The 19834-nt window shown below is 34.2% G+C and overlaps 1 protein-coding gene across 5 annotated transcripts in view; it reads right to left on the reverse strand.

Moving 5' to 3' along the window:
• dyrk1b (dual-specificity tyrosine-(Y)-phosphorylation regulated kinase 1B) overlaps positions 1 to 19834 on the reverse strand; it is an 80934-nt gene that overhangs the window by 3821 nt on the left and 57279 nt on the right. For 3 of the 5 annotated variants that reach the window (XM_087285813.1, XM_087285811.1, NM_001168265.1), the window contains 8 exon segments: positions 18901 to 19046; positions 16138 to 16257; positions 15862 to 16050; positions 14149 to 14296; positions 10283 to 10569; positions 7909 to 8055; positions 5890 to 6051; positions 827 to 1130 (listed from right to left, as the gene is read on the reverse strand). In XM_087285813.1, coding sequence (XP_087141939.1) covers positions 827 to 1130; positions 5890 to 6051; positions 7909 to 8055; positions 10283 to 10569; positions 14149 to 14296; positions 15862 to 16050; positions 16138 to 16257; positions 18901 to 18963 — 1420 coding nt within the window. In that variant the 5' untranslated portion in view covers positions 18964 to 19046. 5 annotated transcript variants of the gene reach the window in all.

Genomic DNA, 19834 nt, shown 5'->3' on the forward strand with positions numbered 1-19834 from the left:
ACAATAAAGCTGGGAGACTTACTACTACCAACAGTTTGTCCTAAGCTCATATCTCAGTGTAATGAGTAATAATATAATACACAAGTATCTAAAACAGTTTCTCCTCAAATAAATATTTTATGTGACCATCATTATTAATGTGCAATCAGTGAAACAACTCTGGATCATCCATAATACAGTTATGGAACATTAAGAGACCACTTAAAAATGTCTGTCACTTTAATGTTTCTCTGGCCTTATTGGATTTATTAGGTGTAGTTTTGAGTAAAATATGAACATTTGCTCTGTGAAGGTCTGATAACGTTTAACAGCTTTTTTTGCTCCTTATGACAGGTAGATAGATAACTGAATGATAATCAGGGTTATTCCACCAAAACTATATTTCTAAACTCCTCTAAAGTTAAAACATTGTTACAGTGTCGTCTAAAAATCTATATAAACATGTCTGAAATCATGGCACATTTCTGTTACTTTATGCACAAAAAAAATCCATATATTTTATATTCATATTTCTTGTTCAAATTCCATAGAAAAAAATGTCTCAAAATCGTCTCAAACTTCATCCGTATAGTCTCAAAACTGCATGCTATAGCATTTACCTTTCATTTCAGGTACTTTTCTTTTGGTGTTCAAAAATCTGTATTTTCTGTCTAAATATTTACTTATGTTGCAGGTAAGTGTAATGTACATGCACCCAGGTGCTACTGCAAAATAAACCCTGATAATATGATCTGGATCCCTTGCGTTTTACAAGTTGCAGTGTTTGATGGCATATTATGAAAGTTGCGGTGTCTGTATTAGTTTCCGTAGTAGTACATGCACTTACCAGAGCTGGAGACAGAGCTCGTGGTGGAGGTGGAGTGGCTGTGGTCCATGGCAGGGCTGGTGGAGGTGGAGCTGCTGGTGTTGGTGCCCTCGTCTGTCGTCTTCTTAAAGAAGTTGTGCTGCAGCGCGTAAAAGGGCGTGATGCGCGTCTTGGGATCATAGTCCAGCATACGCAGGATCAGGTCCTTGAACTTCAGGTAGTCGCAGGGTGCGTGACCCTGTTCTCCAGCTCGCCTCCCACCCGGACCTCCCGTCTCCACCCCCAGGATCTCATGCAATCGTCGCGTGGCCGGTGGTTTATATTCCTGGAGTGACCAATCAACACAGAGGATGGGGAAATAATGAGGAACAAACTTGCAATTTAATGCAACTCGGTTCAAAAATCCTCATTTATTTGGAAACATTTAAAGGGATAGTTTACCAAAACACTCAACACTTACTTACTTTTGCCAAACCTATTTTGAAGAATGTTGGAAACTGGTTGCCACTGATATCTGTAGTTAATAACTAAGGGTTTCCAACATTTTTCAAAATATCTTCTTGTGTTCAACAGAGGAAAGAACAACAAAGATTTGGAAAGGCTTGAGGTTGAGTAAATTTGGGTGAACTATCCCTTTAAAAGGACAAAAGCTTAATGAACTCCAAGTCACTACTATACTGTAATGACCGATTTCATGAGTTAAACATATAAATAAATCTACTGATATTACTATATATTAGGGATGCTCCGATCAGGATTTTTGCAGCCGATATGAGTATAAATTCCATGTCATGGTGATCGACTGATATTGAGTACCCCTTCTGATGCTTTAAGCTGCATAATGCATAAAGCACATTTTCACTCTAAATATGAGACTTAAATGGACATTATTAACCCTCATCACGATGATTTGTGGGGTATTTTAACTAATTTTCTCCCGTCACAGAGCAGGTATGAATATGCGAGAGACTCAAAGGTTCTAAAAGAGGTCATATGATTTGATGAGACACGAGATAGAGGTCGAAACACTGGATACACAATGGTTGCGATAAAGAGACCATCACTTGCGCGAGTCGCACCAATAAACTGTATAAACAGAGGTTGCACCTCATCTGAAAGTATTTTAGCTGCTATCATTTACCTCCTCACATGTTGTTGCTGGCTTATGTATAACCCGGGTTTGCATGTGCATCTTCCTCTGCTTGTAAACTCAAACAAACACTTGCAATCGGTTCATGAGATTGACCAGATCAAGAAGTAAGTACCCATTGAGTCATTAAATGGGATTATCGGCCGATACTGATCCCTGGCTGATTGATCAGAGCATCCCTACTATATATTACATCATTACTAGAAAGTCAACGTGAAATGCAATGTACAACACTTGAAACATAGTTGTACAGGAAAAAGGAACGATTTTTTTTTTATCTGATCTTTGCTACTTTTCATGGCTGTTACAAGCCAAAGTAGAGCCCAATGTGAATGCAAGTTAATTTACAGTAACAATAACTAGCATTGAATTTCTGTGTTAGAGACTTTCAATTTCAATTATACAACAATGGGCTAAAATTTATGAAACATGATTGACTGAGCATACATTTGTTATGGAAAGATAATTTCGATTTCATGTTGACTTTCAACATTCAAAACTAATCCGTTTAAGGAATCATAAATGAATGCCAGTGAAGAGGGGCTGAAAGTGAAATATGTTTGTGGTTTTGAGGGATAAATGAGTGTTGAATGAGACCTGCTGGTGTTCTACAGGGTTCAACAATGAGATTTATTGACTTTAGGCTTTAGTTTACTGCCAAATAAAAGCATAAACTTTACTTTTTACTAATAGATATAAAGATTTTGATTCATAAATATGCTGCTAAAATATTGTTTTAGCCGAAAAAAAAACCTTATTGTTGAGCCCTGTTTTACACACAGAAGAGACCTTTTGACCCTGACTATTATACACGGCATCTTGGTCCATAAATACTTAAATAAAGACTTTGGTGTACAACATCATTTCTGAAAGCTCTCAAATGTTTTCCCCAGAGTCCGCACTCAAGCACAAAAAGTGTGCTGGGTCGTTTGAGGTGAGTCTCTGGATGAGTTGGCATTAAGTGGCAGACATTAATCCTGTAAAACAAAGTGTATTAGGACCTCATCCAGACTTTTACCCTCTACCTGCTTTCACCTTTGCATCTTAATCTGCACTCACACACACACAGACCCATTGCATTCTTGACGCAGTGTGACTTCTCTTCGCTGGAAACAGGGTCATTCTAGCTACTGGCTGCTCACACTTAACCTGTGACCCCATGTGTGTCTCTGACTGGACGAAGAGCTGCTAACAAGTCGATCTCTGCCCATTCTGTACACACATATTGATATTCTGTGTTTAATACAACACTGCCGTCCAAATATTGGGACTGAGTGTGATTTTTGTCCACGTTTTTTGAAAAATCTCTTAAAGACTGCATTAATACAGTAAATGTTGAGAAATGTATAATAATGATATTCTGTTTTAATCATTTTAAATTTTAATTAGCTTATTTTTTTGTTTCAATAACACTATTCCTCAATGGCAAATGATACTTCAGAAATTATTTTTAGAATTCTGAACAGTGATTAGAACTGCGGAACATATAGAAAAATGATCGTTATCGCATAGTGCATGCATAGGTTGTTTACACAAAGTTGACCAATCAGATAAGGCCTTTACTATCTTTATCCCCACCTCTTCAGTTGGTGCTGTTAGGTGAACCCAGAGCACTCAGAGCAAAAATACAAAAGCCTATAAGAATCAGAATTGTCAACAAGGAATTAAGTAATTTATGGTGTATTAAAATCTTATTTTTTTTTATTTAAAGATTTAATTAGCTCAGAACGTTATGCATATATACAGTTGAAGTCAGAATTATTAGCCCCCCTTTGATTTTCTTTTTCTTTGTTGAATATTTCCCAAATGATGTTTAACAGGGCAAGGAAATTTTCACAGTATGTCTGATAATATTTTTTCTTCTGGGTAAAGTCTTTTTTGTTTTATTTCAGCGTGAATAAAAGGATTTTTTAATTTTTTAAACACCATTTTAAGGTCAAAATTATTAGCCCCTTAAAGCTATTTTTTTTCTGACTGTCTACATAACAATCCATAGTTATACAATAACTTGCCTAATTATTCTAACCTGCCTAGTTACCCTAATTAACCTAGTGAAGCCTTTAAATGTCACTTTAAGCTGTATAGAAGTGTCTTGAAAAATATCTAGTCAAATATTATTTACTGTCATCATGGCAAAGATAAAATAAATCAGTTATTAGAAATGAGTTATTAAAACTATTATGCTTAGAAATGTGTTGAAAAAAAATCTGCTTTCCGTTAAACTTAAATTGGGGAAAAAAAACAGGGGGGGCTAATAATTCTGACTTCAATTGTATATATATTTATGCAAATGAACAGCGAGTTTCATGCGAGAGAACCAATAAGCTGTTTGTATTCTCCGTGATGTAGACCTACACTGTCCACCATTAGCCATAGGTAAAGAGCCAAAATGGATAATGGAGCAGATTGTTCATCTTTGTAATTGAGTGTTTTATGTACTGTTTGCATTTATATTTAGTGCTTCCCTTCCACAATTTTCATTTTCAGTGACAATAAAACTTATAAGCTATCAGTGAATATCATAAATAAATGTAACCTGAGCAACCTTAAGGTGGGAACGCCCACAACCAGTTACAAAGCAGGTAAAGCCAAAAAGGCTTTAAAGGGAAAGTTCACCCAAAAATGAAAATTTTCTCACTATGGATCCTTTTTCCAAGACTGTTCTGATGATTTAATGTCATCAACATTTTAAATCCTGGAAGGTTTTTAATATTTAGTTAAAACAACATGAACATTTATATGTATTTACATATGCATTATATCAGTGGTTCTCAAACTGTGGTACGTGTACCACTAGTGGTACGCAGGCTTCCTTCTAGTGGTACGCTGAGAAACGAAATATGTCATGTACATGCTTAACACATTTCAAAATTTATCAAAAATAATGTTTATAATATGTCATATATGACATAAAGCCTATATTTCTGAGGTAATCTGCCACGTTTTTAACCTTAGCAGAGTTGTAGCTGCTTTACTGGGATACTGTATTTCAATGCTGCTCATTTTGGTTGTACTTGGAGAGACAATTTTTTTCTGAGGTGGTACTTGAAAAAAGTTTGAGAACCACTGCATTATATCATCTTTGTATCAAATTACAAAAAACAAATTACCGCTTAAATTAGGTATTTGAAATGAACAGTGAATGTAAGTTTGACCTTGTTCTCTCTTCTGGCTGTGGTTATCAGTCTCACACTATTTTCTTTCTTTTTTCTGTAAGTCTTCATAACACCATTGCTAAATATTTCAGCAAAAATGGATTGTAAAAAATGTATTAGTTGTATTCTCCCATTACTGTGCTTCAAGTTTACTCAATAATGATGACTTCCAATACTGAAAAACCTGGAAAGGTGAAAAAGGTCCATTTACTCACCCTTGAATGGTTCCAAATCTTTATGAGCTATTTGGAAGAAACCTGAACACCTGTAACCATCTACTTCCACAGTAGGAAAAAACTAATGCTACAGAAGTCACAGGTTTCCAACATTCTTCAGAATATCTTCTTTTTGTTCAACAGGAGAAACTCATAAACGTTTGAAACAATGAAGGGTGAGTAAAACCGACAATTTTTATTTTTTGCGTGAACTATCCCTTTTGAAGTGTATCATGTCTTAGCAACTAGCATCTCAGAGACAGATAGAGTATGGCTGTGAAAATGGCTGTGATGAAGGCAAGGAGGAGAACAGATGGAGTAGGTTGAAGGTTTTGTTGGACCTCAGAGGCAGGTCAGCGGAGAGAGGAGGAGGTTCACTAGTGCACATTATATTTCTTTCAATTTCATCCCCGACAAGTTTTTCACCACCCTCTCCTCCATTTTAGCCCAGCGTTTCTCTCTTCCCCTCTCCCTGAGGATAAGGTGTGGAGCGGGTGACGTGAGCGAGGAAAGGGGTTCTTTGGGAGGAGGGTGAAGATTAAGTAGAAGCAGAATTTTACTCACAGAGGCCGAAGGATAAAGTACCTTCTTAATGTCCTTGTTCTTCTTGACGGTCCAGAGGCCGTCGGACAGCTTGTCGAAGTATTTGCGTGCTTTAGGGGCCTGATCCAGCATATGGTTGGGCGGGACCCCCAGCACCTCCACTATTTTATTCATCTGGTCCACCTGAGAAATGTACAGTACAATGTTAGGGAGAGATCCACACAAGCTTCGCTGAAATGTTCATGTTAGCATCTTAAACAGTCGAACTCAGATTTATTAGCCCTCTTGAATTATGAAACCCCTGAATACTTTCTTTGGCATGATGACAGTACATAATATTTTACTAGATATTTATTCAAGACACTAGTATTCAGTTTAAAGTGCAATTCAAAGGCTTAACTAGGCAAGTTATGGTAATTAGGCAAATCATTGTATAATGAAAGTTTGTTCTGTAGAGACAATACAAAAAAATATTGCTTAAGGTGGCTGATATAATATTTACATTAAAATGTTTTTAAAAATTAAAAGCTACTTTCATTCTAGCTGAAATAAAACAAATATGATTTTCTACAGAAGAAAAAATATATGATATAAATATTATACAAAATACTGTGAAAAATTCCATGCTCTGTTAAACATCATTTGAGAAAAATTCACTAAAGAATTCACTAAAGGGTGAATAATTTGGATTTTGATGAAGCATTACAGTCTGAAATGCATTAATCCCTTGCAGAGTTAACTAAGCGTTTATATTCAAGATCTTTTGTTTAGAGCGGTGCTATTTAAGCATCTGTTATTATTTTAAATAAATGTTTTAATTTTAAAATAAAGTTTAGATAATTTAATAATTTATTTACTATGATAACAATTTATTTACTAACAAATTATTTAAACTTATTTTCTAATGCACTTTTATTTAATTCTATTTATGATTTTGTTATTTTACATATAAACTTGATTTTTAATAGTTATTTTAAGTTTATAAATTGTTTTAGGTAATGTTTATTTTAATATTTACTCTATTACATTAATAGATTTATATAACAACAATGTTTAAGACTGCTGTTGTGTACATGTATATATACACTACTGGTCAAAAGTTTGAGGTCAGTGTGATTTTTAAATGTTTTTAAAAAAAGCTTCTTCTGCTCACCAAGACTGCATTTATTAAATAAAAAATACAGAACAAATTGTAAAATTGTGAAATTTTACTGCACTACAAAATAACTGTTCAAAAGTAGTTAATCGTTTAATTTAATAATTTATTTCAGTGACTTTAAAGACAGATTTCCAGCTTCATTACTCCAGTCTTCAGTCACATGATCCTTCAGAAATCACTCTAATATTAATTATTATTATTATTAATATTATTAATAATAGTAAAAAATGATTAATGACTGGAGTAATAATTTAACTTAAAACTACATACAATAAGAAAGCAGTTTAATATTTAATTTTTTTTAGATTTAGTAAATGTTGCCTTGATGAACAGAATATATATATATATTATACTATGTTGAACACTTTATATTTTACTATATACTTTACTAAATACTATATACTTTACTGAATACTATATATTTTACTATGTTGAAATAAAATTTTATTCAAATTAGCCTCTATTCAACTCTTAAGTTCTATTTACATTTCTATTTTGTTTTCTTCCAATATTCATTTATTTTACTATTTCAATTTGTTAAAAGGTTTGGCAAAACTAATCTGGGGATTTATAGCCTTGCACAGCATTTTAATAATCAGTTACTGATAATCAAATAGATTTATATATATATACCACATCAGTGTCAGTTATAAAATAACCAACCAATCAAAAATAGTTGGGGCGGGGAATGTGGCATCTGCTGTTTAAAACATTTAAAGTAGTAACTGCTGTAACTGTCATCAGCGTCTTGAAATAATAATAATACTTTAAATATGCATAAATGCCAGCAATCCTGGGAGTTTCGAAAAATCCATCTTTCCTGTTTGTATGCCTGCATAAGTTTACACAAGCTTTGCACAATAGTCATCGTGTAACCGTACCTCATTGGAGCCACTAAAGAGCGGTTCGCCCGTATGCATCTCCACCAGGATACAGCCCAGAGACCACATGTCTATAGCCAGGTCATACGGCATGCCCAGTAACACCTCTGGAGAGCGGTAAAACCGGCTCTGGATGTACTGGTAAATCTAAAAGAGGAAGAAATCATGAATGAATGACATGCACAAACACACAATGCACAAGTGTCAACTCAAGTGCTTAAAACTATTTCATTATGTATAGACACTAAAATATTTAAAATAAAAAAAGTTTTATCTGTATTTCGCTCTGTTGTTTTTATCTGTATAACTGTTTGTAATTTGATTATTTATTACAATTATTAATGTTTTAAATGTAGTTAAGTTAGGGAAGCAGTTTATTCTGAAATTGGATTTAAGAATTGTGAAATTTATTAGAATTTTTATTAGCCCAGTTATTGCAATATTTAATGAATTAAAACAATAAAAACAAATTTTTTCTCCTTTATTATCATTATTATTATTATTATTGCAGCAGCAGCAGCAGCAAATGTTAGAATTTTAGCAGGGCAGGAGAAAATCCATGACTGAGGTTTAAAAAACATTGTTGCAATTTAATGTAATGCTGTGGCCATATTTCACTTTGGCATCGAAAACTATATTGAGCACTGATGTTTTTAAAGGTATCATCAAACTGAGAAATGTTTGATTCCTAACAGAAGTGTGTTACAAAGAACAGTTTTGTCCACTCAAAGCTCTCATTCTAGAGGGGAAAACCCTTCGAAATCATTAGGGCACAGAGATCTCTTTAGAATGGAGCTCAGCCATGCTGCATTTTCACCTTTGTCCATTAGGGGGCAGCAGAAGCTGTGAGTTTAGAAAGGCGCAGCAATGCCACTAGGAATCTCAAGCAGTAAAACCCATTTCAGCTGTGGGAAAGTCCTCTAGAATGTGCTCTGAATGCACATCCCACCAACTAAGTCCATTGCGTTTTTTTTTCTCTATTATAAATCCCCTTTACCATTAAACGTTCAACACAGCACATCTCCACTAGTCATGTGACAGTGCAAGTTTACCACACTGTAAAACACAACAGTTAACTTTATCAAATGAAATGAGTGAAATTAACTCAAAATTATTGTGTTGAAGGTAATTAAATACCTCATTACGTCAATTTAGATGGAGTAAGTTCACAGTGCTCATATAGATTACAGATTAGAACTCAAATGGTTTGTAGCGATCGGTTTCCTCGAACGGTTTGAGTTGCCTTAACCTAATGAGTTTTACAGTACTCAGTAGGTTTGAGTTCTCTTCATTTATTGGATTTTAATGTGCTCAAGTTGCTTCGTTTACTCAAATGTATTAAGTTCACAGTACTCGTTAGGATTAGTTTTTGAACTGAAATGGTTTGTTGCAATAGGTTTCCTGGAATGGTTTGTTACCTTGACTTTTTGGGTTTTAGTTATAACTATGCCTGATCTTGCAATGCCCACATCATCCCTAATATTTTATTCACTCCTGTATCAGCCAATAAATTGTTTTGTTTTTTGCAATTAAACTGCAGTTTCTGTGCAGTTTTATATGATCCCAAGTTTTTAACCACAGTTGCTTGTATCCCAGAGCTAGGGATATATATATATATATATATATATATATATATATATATATATATATATATATATATATATATATATATATATATATATATATATATATATATATATATATATATATATATATGTATTTATTTAATATTTTTATAGGAAAATTACAGATCTTTGGGCTGGGTAAGACTATTCCCCAACTGTAATTGCTTCGATCCCTTTCAAGGTCTCATGAAATTTAGTTTCAGTCTGTTAGTTTAAGGATATCTATTAGCCAGTGAGCACCAAAACAGTGACACTATTTACATTTATAAAATATTAAACCGATAGAAACATCCACAAACATCGTCACTTCCACCTAAATGGATCAACATTTTTTCATGTCAACTTTTACTTCAGTTTCTCATTAAATCTTGACCAATCAAATGCTCTCTAGTATCTGACATGCCCCGCCTCCTGCAAGACGCTTCTCATTTGATGTGCTTGAGCTCAATCACTCTCACTGGCACAGCTGTGATAAAACTAAACATTATTGGCTATTTTTAAAAAGGAGGAGCTACTCTAAATCCCGCCCTAACCATGTTTTAGTTTAGGTCAAACATCGAATAAAAACTGCACATTTCAAAGCACTTCATGAGACCTTAAAGGCTGCACTGAAGCACCAATGAAGTTTATTAAATTGAGAATAATCCTTCAAGTTTTCCTCCTTTTGGAGGACTAAGGGGTGAGTAAAAATACCAGGAGCAGTTAAAATGTTTTATTCTGGAAGTGAAGAAATCCTTGACCAAGCTCACCCTCTGTCCTAGCTGGCAGGAGCTGCCGAAGTCCACAATCTTGATGGCGCTGCGCTTGGGGTTGCAGAGGAGGATGTTCTCCGGCTTGAGGTCGCAGTGGATGATGCTGAGCTCGGGTGTGGCCAGGAAGAGCAGCGCCGTGCACAGCTGCTGAGCGAACTTGCGCGTCAGGTTGAGCGAGACGCCGCGGAAGTTGGTGTTGCGCAGGAGGTCGTACAGGTTGTAGGAGAGAAGCTCAAACACCAGGCACAGGTGGTTACGGAACATGAAGTGCCTCTTTAAGTGGACTGAGGACACAAATGGGAGAAAAAAAAACATTCATCAGAGTGACTTAAAGATATCACTAATACATTACAGAATTTTAGGATGGAACAGTTAATCTGAATTCACATACAAATCCACTATGCACTGAAGAAACTGATTCAAAGGCGATTTATTGGATTGACTAACATTGTTTTTATGGTAAGTGTCTATAAACTATTTATTCGGGCTGAATTTAAACAAAGAAATTAAGTTGAACATTACTACATTTAATTTGCTTGTTTAAATTCCGCCCATATAAATTGTTTGCAAAAATTTTGCAAAAACATTTTTTTTCTTTTTTTTTCCTTTTTTCATTCAATGTAAAAAGTAATTAGTTACTTAAAGGAAGTAAACCAATTGCCTTGAAAGCAACAAGTTAACTTCACATTGACTTTGCCATGACCTCTCTTGGCTTTAACAAACTTATCCTATAGGTTTTCCCGAACTTTAACAAAGCGTTCTTCCTTACTCAATGCTGCGATTTCCAGCCAAGAATTATTGTTCATCTTGTTCTCCCTTTGATCACACATGGACGGATCATAAAGATGTCTGTACAATACATCTTTTTCAGACAAAATCTCTTTATTGCGACTCAAATTCAACTCAAATAAAAACAGGACGCCATGTAAAACTGTTCGCTTGAGTCTCAAAATATTTTGTGTGCTCCGCCAGCCGAAATTATGTCACACCCACCCAAAGCAAACCTTCACAAACTCTGCGATGGCGTCATATTTGTTGTGCACACTGAGTTAAATAACAGAAAGCTGACTGGCTATTGCATGTTGGTCTCATTTGTAGTTGTAATACTGAGAAATACATTTGAACTAGTGAAATAAAGTACTACAACACCACAAAAACCAAGCAACAACAACAAAGAATTGAAATGAGTATTAAATGTAGCGTTACATGGACATAGGAAAAATAAGACCTGTGCAAAAATATTTAAGACCTAGAACAGGGAATTTAAGACTTTTTAGACCTAAAATTTTGATTTTTAAATTTAAGACTTTTTAAGACCCTGCAGAAACCCTGTTATTAAAGTCAACTAATCCTATTTTACAGTGTCAGACTGTTTTAGCACATGTTTTCAAAAAACTATTACAATATTACATATTAAGTGCTTCATTAAGTTTAAAAAAATCTGCAATTATAGTCTGTATTGAATTTAGAAGACACACTGGATTCTGGAAGAGCAGATTTATTTTACTGTATATCATTTTGCTAGATACAGTAAAGCTGAAACAAAAAAAATATAATAAAGGTGTATTGGAAAAAAGTTATTAGTTGGTTTTGGAAAAATCTGATATTGCAGTATTTTTATCTGCAATAAATATTGCTATATAAATAGCACTTTGAGGGTTTTCTGGGGAGCCTAAGAGTATTCAGGTATAGAAATTAAATAAACACAATGCAAATAAAAGGCTTTTCCTACTTTGTTTAATCTCGTTTCCTGTCAAAATATCACATAAATTCTAAGAGCAAGTAAAAATATTTGTTTTCACCTTCAGGATAATTAAGTCAAAATTAAGAGCTTTATCTTAAAACAAGCTAAATTATCTGCCAGCGGAGTAAGCAAAATAATCTTGTTTTTGCTTTGAAATGTAGATATCTGGACTAGAAAGAAGACAGAATTATGCAATACATTATTTTGTGTGCATAAATTGTATAATTTCAGAATAAATACAGTAATTAAATACAATTCTGCAACTCCTGGTCAACTATAATTCAGACTCAGCACTCCATTATATTCATATTATTGCATGTGTATTGCATTTGCAGCACTAACTGCTTGAAGACTTGATATGCTATTTATTTGCAAACATTTTTATGTTCCATGACGTGTCTGAGAAAGGCATTTTGTTGTGTATTAGGAGGAAAATAAATATTTTATTATGCTTTTTTGGAGTCAAACATTTTGAAAAATGCTTAATCGCGTTTTTAAAAGGTCTTGTAAAAACAAATTTTGTTTAAGACTTTTTAATACCTTCATTTAAGGGCCTTAACTTTTTTCATTGATTAATCAACATTTAATACTTTTTAATACCCCTCAGACACCCTGAATATATAATAAAACACTAAAAATAATCGAGCTGTTTCACTCGTTAACTCTACTTTTCTGCAGTTTATGTTAATATTGTTATAATATAATGTATTGTCATAAAACTTTCAGCAATTATCACAACCAACCATCTTTTGCATAACACAAATAAACAAAAAGGCTATTTAGGGCTAAGTATTTTCTTATTGTCGGGAATAAGATTTTCCTTTAATTTAATTTCAGGCATTCTATGCATGTTTTAAAATATGCTTCTTTTTATATAAATCATAACCAAAATATATATAAACTAAAATGTATTTATACTAAATGTTATTAAATGAATTTTATAACATTACATAACTTTAAACAACTAAAACTTTGTATTTAATAACATCTGAAGAGTTTATATCTTCTAAATCTCTAAATATCATTTGATATTTTCTTCTAAACTTGGCATTTTTCACAGACTCCTGTGTTTACGCTCTGTAACTTTACTGTCATGGTGACAAACAAGTTCTTCTCATTGTCTTTAAAGTGAAATAACTGAACAGACTGGAAAAAAGTGCTCATTTTAGGAGAAAAGTTTTAGACGGCATTTAGAGGCATTTGCATCTAAACTCTTAATTTATTAGACAACTAAAACAATGTATTTAATAACAATTATTACACAAGTTAAAATTATTTTAGTGATAAGTGATATCATTTTAGCAAGTCGCAAGTCTACTGTAACTTAAAAAACTATTAAAAAAAATGACACTTATGCAGAAGTAAACTACATCCCCATAAGATCTGTTTATAAAACAGTATCATGTACAACTTATAAAGGCTGATTTATACTTCTGCGTCAAACACCGGCGGTATGCTACAGCGCTGACGCATAGCCCTTCGCCGTGGCCGTCGCTGTCACTGACGTGCACCTCTCAAAAAATGTAACTACACGTCGCAACGACGCATAGCGTAAGCTCTATGATTGGTCGGCTTGGTATCGCTGACGAGTCTGGGCGGGACCGAGAGCCGCGCGAATGGCGCGAGCGATTGTTTACAAGTGTGGAGTCCCGTGAAGGAGCTCCGGATGGAAAGTTTTGTTTTGTGTTTACCTCATAGTTAAAGTTGTTGCACGTCCGCCGGTTCCTGCCTCAAAATGAGCGAGTTTGAGCCACTTGTACATCCCGGAAGTGTTCAGGAAAAGCAACACAACAGCGAAGAAACTTGACACAGAGGAACATTTACACCTCACTGCCAACTAGCGTTTCGGAAGTGTTAATGCAGACCAACAGAGACAGCGCGCAGAGGTATAAATGCACAGCCACGCGCGTTGCATGCGCCGTGGATTACGCCGGTCACCTGACGCAGAAGTATAAATCAGGCGTAAGTCTTATAGACTTATTCTCTTGCTATTGGGTCAAAGCTTTTGCAACACAAGACTATATGTAAATTAACAGCTGCTTGTCGTATACTTGTGTGTGTGTGTGTGTGTGTGTGTGTGTGTGTGTGTGTGTGTGTGTGTGTGTGTGTGTGTTTTTACCTATGTAGTACTTCATCTCAGTGTCATGTTTGTTCATGAGCTCAAGAAGCCGCAGCTCGATCTGGGCCTGGTTCAGGAAGGCTTTCTTGTTCTTGATGATCTTGATGGCCACCCACTCCTGCTCGTGGTGGTCATAGGCTTTCACCACCTACACAAAAAACAGCTAATTAGCAAACACCTGGGAAGATGGTGGTGTTTTATGACAGTGAATGACAAGCAGCAACATAATATATTGTATGTTTCAAAAGGCAGCTACAATTCTGTACATTTAACATTTATTCTGCCACTTTGTAAACCATTCTTGTTTGTTCGATGATTTATTTAAGATAAGAACTAAGAACACAAAGCACTCCTTGTTTAATTCCTCTAAATTTTAGATATTCTATGAATATTTTAAAATATGCTTAATTCATTCATTCATTCATTTTCTTTTTCAGCTTAGTCCCTTTATTAATCAGGGGTCACGACAGCAGAATAAAACGCCAACTTATCCAGCATATGTTTTACACAGCGAATGCCCTTTCAGCTGCAACTTGCACAGAAAACAACCCAATTTTCCCCAATCTCTGTTTAACGGTGAGCAGATTTTTCCAACACATTTCTAAACATAATAGTTTTAATAACTCATCTCTAATAACTGATTTATTTATCTTTGCCATGATGACTGTAAATAATATTAGACTAGATATTTTTCAAGACACTTCTGTTGAAAAAAAGAGCTGTTCAGCTTAAAGTGACATTTAAAGGTTTAACTAGGTTAATTAGGTTAACTAGGCAGGGTAGAATTAGGCAAGTTATTGTATAACGATAATTTGTTCTATAGACTATCAAAAATAACACAGCTTGAGGGGCTAATGATATTGATCTTTAAATGGTGTTTAAAAATTTAAAACAGCTTTTGTTCTAGCCGAAATAAAACAAATAAGACTTTCTCCAGAAGAAAAAATATTATCAGACATTTTAAAGTAAAGTATCAGGAAATATTTTAAAAAGAACAAAAATTGAAAGGGGGGCTAAAAATTCTGACTATATATATATATATATATATATATATATATATATATATATATATATATATATATATATATATATATATATATATATATAAAATTTGCAGGTTTACTTTAAAATTAATATGAATAACTATATTATATATGTTTTTTTTTTACTTTTTAAAAATGACAAAAACACAACATAATTGACTAAACATTTAAAGTAATAAATATTAATTAACTCAAATTAATACAAAAAAACTATAAAAGATACTAAACTGCAGAAAAAAAAACCCTCAACAAAACCTGTCACTATTTTACCAAAATAAAGTCCTGAGAGAATAAAGAATTAATAAAATAATTAACCTCATCTTAAACATGAAAATAAATGATAATAATAATTTGCAAGTTTACTCTGATTTGAACAAAAATAAAAATTGTAATTAATATTATTAACAATATTATGTTTATTTATGCTAAAAAACACAGAAAAAAATTAAACTTGCCATAATTTGTTATAATAAACCTTCAATATGAAAAAAAACCCCTCAATCAATGTATTGTGAGAAAAAAACGCAATCAACAGACAGCACTTGATAGCCTTTTCTACACATCCTAATGAATAACATGTTTGTTTTTACAGTTTGATTTTAACCCATTATAGATACACATGTAAGACCAAATCATGAAACCTTTTCTTCTCATGTGCGCTCATACTAACCTGTCCAAATGAGCCCTTGCCAATAAGTGAGTCGATCTCGTAGCGGTCCAGCCACTTCTCCCCGTTCTTCACAATGTAGTCGTAGTTGTCGTCGTCATAGCCGTCGTTGTACACCTTGCGCTCTTTTTTGGTGCTGGAGTCTTCAGGAGGAACCTGCTGGGCTCGCCGTTTCTTTTTCGTGTAATACACCTGAAAAGCAAAGAAACAGCTGAACTTTTCTGCTCTAAGGAGTTTGCATGAACGCTCTTTCGTATGTAACAAAAAGTTATGGCTCACCTCATTGATGTGCTTGTATGTCTTGATGAGATCGACTGAGAGTTTTCGTAGCGGGGCGCTGGCGGGATCTCGAAAACTTGGGGGAATCCTCCTCTGCAGGATGGTCATATCTGACAGCACCTGCGAATCAAACAAGAAGAGTCACACCAACAGAGGAAGAACCATAAATAAAACAAGACAATAATTGTGGAACTGTGTGCTTATAAATGTAGTTTGATTAATTACAAATCAAACGTCGCAATATAAAGAAGCTAATTATTTATTATCCGCCTTAAGCAGTGCATGAAAAAATGTAACAAGGGATTCTCCAGCCCACATGCAATAGTGATGCAATGGCTTATGACGTCAATGTGCACGTATACACTGACCAGTAATAAAACCCTGCAGAATATATGAACAAGTTCTGGGTGAACAACTAAATCTGCCTCTGACAGACATAAAAACTCTATTGCATAATGTAGCTGCTGGACAATAGGCCATATAGCATATACATATAGTTTTTCTGTCTTTGTAGTGATGTACTGGTCTTAATATACTGTCATTTGAGGGCTGTTATTTTGAAATACAGTATATACAATTGCATATCAGAGCATGTAATTGTGTTATGAATTATCTAATTGCAGTTTAAAAACAAAAGAGTCACTAAAGCTTGTTTTTGGTGATTGTAACGAACGGTACAAGACCAAACACATTATCATTTTGTGAAATATACTTTGCACATGGGTTATGTGCAAATACAATGCATTTTATAATCAGCCTGTAATTGTGTTATTCATTTATTTGATTGCATCTGCATTGTTTAAAAAAATTCAATGAGGGACAAGTCATAAAAACATCCTTCACAGGACTGTTTACACCTTAACTAAGGCTGCATTATATTGAAAAATATCTAACATTGCGATATATTTTATTTTGCGATATATATTGTGATATTATTACGATTTCACCAGATTACTTGAATATCTCTATTTGGAAAGAATTTATACTGTTAGATTGATTAGGATGATTCCGCAGTGCAGTTTCCCAACAAGTTGTCAATGTTGTCTGTGCTATTTTGCAGTGTGCTACTGTATTTGCATGTGTTGTGAGTATTTTCATGCATGTGTTTAGTCAGAGATTGATGAATTAATGTTTACTATTTGCATCTCCAAAAAATCTAATAAACAATCTATAAACTTTTTTTAGGTTCCCTGATGCACTTTTGTTGTGGTCTGTGCTATTTGCAGTGCATTTTTGTATTTGCATGTGTTGAGAGTATTTTTACGCTCAACAATCTATAAACACAATCAAGAAAATGATGCAAATAAAATAGTGTTTTATCATGTCCCGAGTCTAACAGTATTCGAGTACAGAAACTGAATGATGAAAACAATTCAATAAAATTAATCATAGTTAAGGTCACAAATGCTACCATTTCTTATACCTGAATGCTTTTATAGTCATACGATTACCGACATTAAAAAAACGCATGCAAATGATAAATTATAATACAAACTCAACATTGCAGATGATGAGATGTGACTATTGCCAATGATCACATTGTGATATCGATGCTGAAACGATATATTGTGCAGCCTTAACACATTAATAGTCTTTGTATACAAGTTAAATAAACTTCAGTACAAGTGCAAGACATTACACAAATCTCTAACAATTTTATTTGTTTTATTTTTTCATAAAATACAATGATGAAGACATTGTAGGATATACTTAGTCAATTTGCAGTAAATGCAACTACAATTAATTTATTAAAGAGCATGTAACATTTTTAAACAAAATGTAATGAGTGATGGTTAGAGCTAATGAAAAGATTCACTTGGGGAACAAGCTTTGCATAGGAGTTAAATCATACTTCATGAAAAACAATAGATGCAGTTGCAATTAGGCATGGGATGATAACTGTCTCAAGGTATATCGCAGTTTGGAAAAGTCAAAGGTTTAAAACCTCAAAAATTTTCGCTTTTACCGTTCATTAGTTTTTTTCCTTGAATTTTTATTTACATGCTATAAAGAAATCTGTGTTTTTGAAACAAATAAAGAGAGCAAAAGTCAATGACTTATTTACATTTTTTAGCCTGACACATTTACGGTTACAACATATTAAAAATATTATAAAATAAAAAGTTGCTATTTTTTACTCAGACATTTGAAAAAACAAACTTATTTTAGAGCAGTGATCACAATAACAAGATCACCATGAAAACTGTAGTATTTTAATCATATCGTCTGAAACTTATACTTGCCCATGCCTAGTTGCTATCAACTTGTTTAAACAAATCTTTTCATTTACAGTTTTAAAACAAATTATTAAGAAGACTTGATATAACTGAACATGATGAGGATTAAAGAAAAACGTTGAACACAAAGCTTAGTATAAGAGAGGTTGAATACTTCAATAAAATGTAAAAAATAACTTTATTAAATCAAATAACTGTCAGATGAATTTATCACTTGGCAATACTTTAAACAAAATAGGATGAGTAGCTACCGATGTAGAACATTGCTTTGCATATGGCTGATATATAATGTGTAATCACATGTACTTTAAATTAATCTCATGAATTTATCAGGCTATTTTTATTTATTTATTTACTTTTAAAAATAGTATAGGAATAGCAACAAAAAAATAGTAACGTCAAGTATTTATTAGGCAATTTTTCAAATCGGATGAGACAGTGAAACAAAGAGGATAAGTTTGTGAATGTCGCAGGGCATATGGCGTACATGATGTAATTTAATTGCAAGGAAGTGCGTTTCCGGTACCTGCTGCTGGTCGGCCATGGAGTGGATGTTACTGAAGGAGGGGTGGCTGTGCTGGCTCGACATGGTTGGCTCAGCGGGGGAGAAGCCCAAGGCGGCAGGCTGGCAGAGGGTAGAGGAGGGGGGCTTGCATCCTGAGCTGCTTCCACCTTCATAGGGAGAGAGAGAGAGAGAGAGAGAGAGAGGATTCAGAAGACACATTGCTAAAGTACATCGCACACGCCAAGCAAATCCTGACATGGGTGTGGGGGGAAACACTGCACTGCAGGGGGAAGTAGAAATATGAACACACAAAACTCACACACTCCATATTGGAAGTCAAACCGAAAGCATTTTTTTTCTCAGCCTTTTAGCTAAGAAGAGATCTTTGAAATCTGCTTCAGTCGGACGAAAACGATCAGTTATCCTCTCAAGAAGCTCCAGTTCATTTTGGCTGGGAAATTACAGCAGGTCAGCGTGCCTGACAAGCGTGCGTTGGAGGTGCGAATACTCTGTTATACACCTTCAAAGCCCTGAGAATGATATCCAAATCAGAAAAAAAAAATCTCTCAACTTTCTGAGGCAGCATGTGTTTTTTTCCAACAGGGTGGACGGTATGCAAATGCCAGAAAATCACTGTACGCTTTGCTGCTGCCAAACCGGTGGAACAAAGAAAAACGGCCGTATGACATAGCACACCAAAATCTCAGTGGATGATGGGAGTGACTGGGAGGAAAAGCAGAGCTATCCATGGTCCTGTGCTGCCACTCGTTGGCCAAGAATATGCTGCAGCTATTACTTCCAATGCACACAGGCTGCCTGATAGAGCAAATAACAGGTGCATCACTGTCAAACCTTGTCATGTGTTACATCAGGAATGGTTTTCAGATTTTAAATATAATTTAGAGATATACAGCAGCATTTTCAAATGATAATTAAGCACAATTTTCCCTATGAT

The sequence above is a fragment of the Danio rerio genome, chromosome 16, assembly GCF_052040795.2.
Source record: "Danio rerio strain M-AB ecotype USA chromosome 16, GRCz13ab, whole genome shotgun sequence".
Classification (NCBI taxonomy): domain Eukaryota; kingdom Metazoa; phylum Chordata; class Actinopteri; order Cypriniformes; family Danionidae; genus Danio; species Danio rerio.